This window comes from Cystoisospora suis (genome assembly GCF_002600585.1).
Source record: "Cystoisospora suis strain Wien I chromosome Unknown contig_2153, whole genome shotgun sequence".
Classification (NCBI taxonomy): Eukaryota; Apicomplexa; class Conoidasida; order Eucoccidiorida; family Sarcocystidae; genus Cystoisospora; species Cystoisospora suis.
This window is the reverse complement of record NW_027154952.1, coordinates 1-2,559: the sequence shown is the minus strand read 5'-3', so window position 1 is coordinate 2,559 and position 2,559 is coordinate 1. Positions and strand designations below refer to the sequence as shown.

Genomic DNA, 2,559 nt, shown 5'->3' with positions numbered 1-2,559 from the left:
TCGTGTGTGTATTCTGTCTAGATCCTTTCTATGCATGTCCGATAGGATTTTATCTCTCTTGATCTGTTCACTAGATCCATTCACCCCCACTTGCTATTGCGCTGCATGCAGACTCCTCTATCCTTAGCACCTACACCATTCATATACACACATGCATCTGGACCTCCCTCTCTGTCTGTCTCTAGGTATATCTCCCTCTATGCGCAGCGCAGCAACTCATCTATCTCTCTATCTATATATGTAGGAGTCTATGGAGATCTTCTCATCTGTGAGTATATCCCTCAGGTGTTGTATGGTGGTGTATATCTCTCTGTCTATGAATAGGTTTTGAAGGAGGTCAGATGCCTTTATACCGCAAGCTACCGAAGTTCGTAGGGCGTCCCTTAGGGCCTGCACATCAAGAGAAGTATCGAAAGTATCCTTTTCAGCTTATAAGACTCCCCCAGCTGAACGTCATGCATCATGGAGAAGAGTGTGACTGGCTTACTCTCAAACGACGAGGTGCATCTCTCGGCTCTTTCAAACGGAATTGTCCCGTCAAGGTAAATAAACCTCCATCTCTTCTTTCTTCTCATTCCCTCACATGCAGAGCTATATATAATATCTGGAGAGAGAGAGAGCTATACACGTATGTATATTTATATGTATTGAAACGTGGAGGTGTATGTACATATATACATAGAGACGCATGGGTATATATATGTGGATCTATAGAGAGGTGGATGAATACTACTAATAAGGGAGTGTGGGGTGCCATTAGAGACTGAATACATCCTAATGGTTAGACCAGAAGAAGATATATGTGTGTATATCTATATAGTAGGTAAGCTTGTAGCTGGGAGCTCTGGTACCTTCGAGCATTATGAATGGATGCATATATGAAGGGGTAGATATGTAGCTCTATGCACGATATACCCCACTCACTAGTATAGGTGTTGAGATCTATAGCTCTCTCGATCTATCATATTCAGAGAGAAACGCTGGTCTTGCTGTCTGTTCCTGACGATATCTGGCTGCAATGAAGTGCTTCTCACCTTCTCCTTTCTCTGTTCCCTCGTTCATTTCAACCATATCAGAGGGGTTTTCTCTCATTTCATGTTTTTCTTTTCTTTCTTCTACAAAGGGTGGTTTCATCCTTCTCTTCTTCTTTTTCCCCACCGTTGCTTCTTTTCTTTTCATTCTGTGTGTGTGGAGATCGTAGGGCCGTCCCTGAAAGAATCGACGAGAGCGAAGGAAGGCTCCAAGCTTAAGGTCAAAGGCCTCGTCGTCAAGGTATCAAACCACATCTATGGATACTTATACTGTTCTCCATATATACCTCCCCGTAGATTACCACCTCCTATATCTTCTTCATATGTCTTTCTCAAAGATCTGTGTGTCTCCATATACATATGTAGATCCTCGTGCCTTTCCCTGTGTACACTCAAGTACATGTATCTATCCATCATACCTAGTAAAGCATATACAGATATATACATATCTATGCATGCGAACTGCTGTAGCCGTAGATGCTTCACATGTAGGCCGTCACACACCTCACCATCTATATAGATGTATGTCTGTAGCTATCTCTCTCTATAAGTATCTGTAGACATAGAGAGAAAGATGTTTATCTATACCTTTTCATCTTGACTTGAAGACAATGCATGCGTTGATCTATTTCTTCTTTCTTTCCTTTCTTTTCTTCTCTAGGCCCATGCCTTCACACGCGTGGCGGCTCGAGCTATCCGAGCACTAGGCGGGAGATGTCTTCTCTTACAACGACCAACTCAAGATCGTGTAGTAGCTGAATACAACCCCGACTATAAGCCGAAGTCATCTTCTTCCCTCCTCTCGTTAAGAGAATCTTCTTCTTCTTCTTCAGAAGAAGAAGATCTTGCCAAACAGAGACCTAGCAAATGGGCAAGCCCCAGTACTGAAGAAGAAGAAGGAGAGTTTGGAGAGGAGTCGATTGAAGAAGAAAAGAAGCGCTACCTCGAAAGAATTCGAAGCCAAAATAAGGATGACGATAGACCTATCCAGGTTCTCGTCAAGTTAAGAAGAAGAATTCTCACGTTACAATTGAGAGCTTTAAGGCGACTCCTCTCCGATCATCGAGGAAGGCTACAGAGAAGTCTTCGTGTGTCTAAGAAAAGAACAAGGAGAGTCGATAATCTTGCAGGGAGGATTGAGAGGATAGAAGCTGAATTAGAACACCTTCAAGAAGAGAAAGAAAAAAGGCAAGGAAAGGAAGATGAAGATGAAGAAGATGAGAAGCTCGTCGTCCTGAAGAAAATCCCTAGGAGATATGTCTATCCTGGGCTCATGCCGAGAAAACAAAGAGATCTATTAAGGTAAATTCCACTACAATTCCAAGTGCTACCGCAATCGATCCAAACACTCACTTCTTCATCCTCACGACAGCTCTCATCTCTTCTCAGCAGTCCAATTCTCATCTATCCATCTTTAGTCTTTCTACTTAAACTTTAATCTATCTATCTATCTTTAATCTATCTACCTATCTGTCTATCTATCTGTACATACACACGACAGCTCACATCTCTTCTCAGCAGTCCAATT

The 2,559-nt window shown here is 42.4% G+C and overlaps 1 protein-coding gene across 1 annotated transcript in view; it reads left to right on the top strand.

Moving 5' to 3' along the window:
• CSUI_004578 (ribosomal protein l15 protein) overlaps positions 1-2,331 on the top strand; it is a gene marked incomplete at its 3' end in the record, with an annotated part of 5,728 nt that extends 3,397 nt beyond the window's left edge. The window contains exons 4-6 of the mRNA XM_068064766.1: positions 325-542; positions 1,195-1,272; positions 1,693-2,331. Coding sequence (XP_067923257.1) covers positions 325-542; positions 1,195-1,272; positions 1,693-2,331 — 935 coding nt within the window. The remainder of the gene's footprint in view (positions 1-324; positions 543-1,194; positions 1,273-1,692) is intronic.
• Between the last annotated feature and the right edge of the window lie 228 nt (positions 2,332-2,559).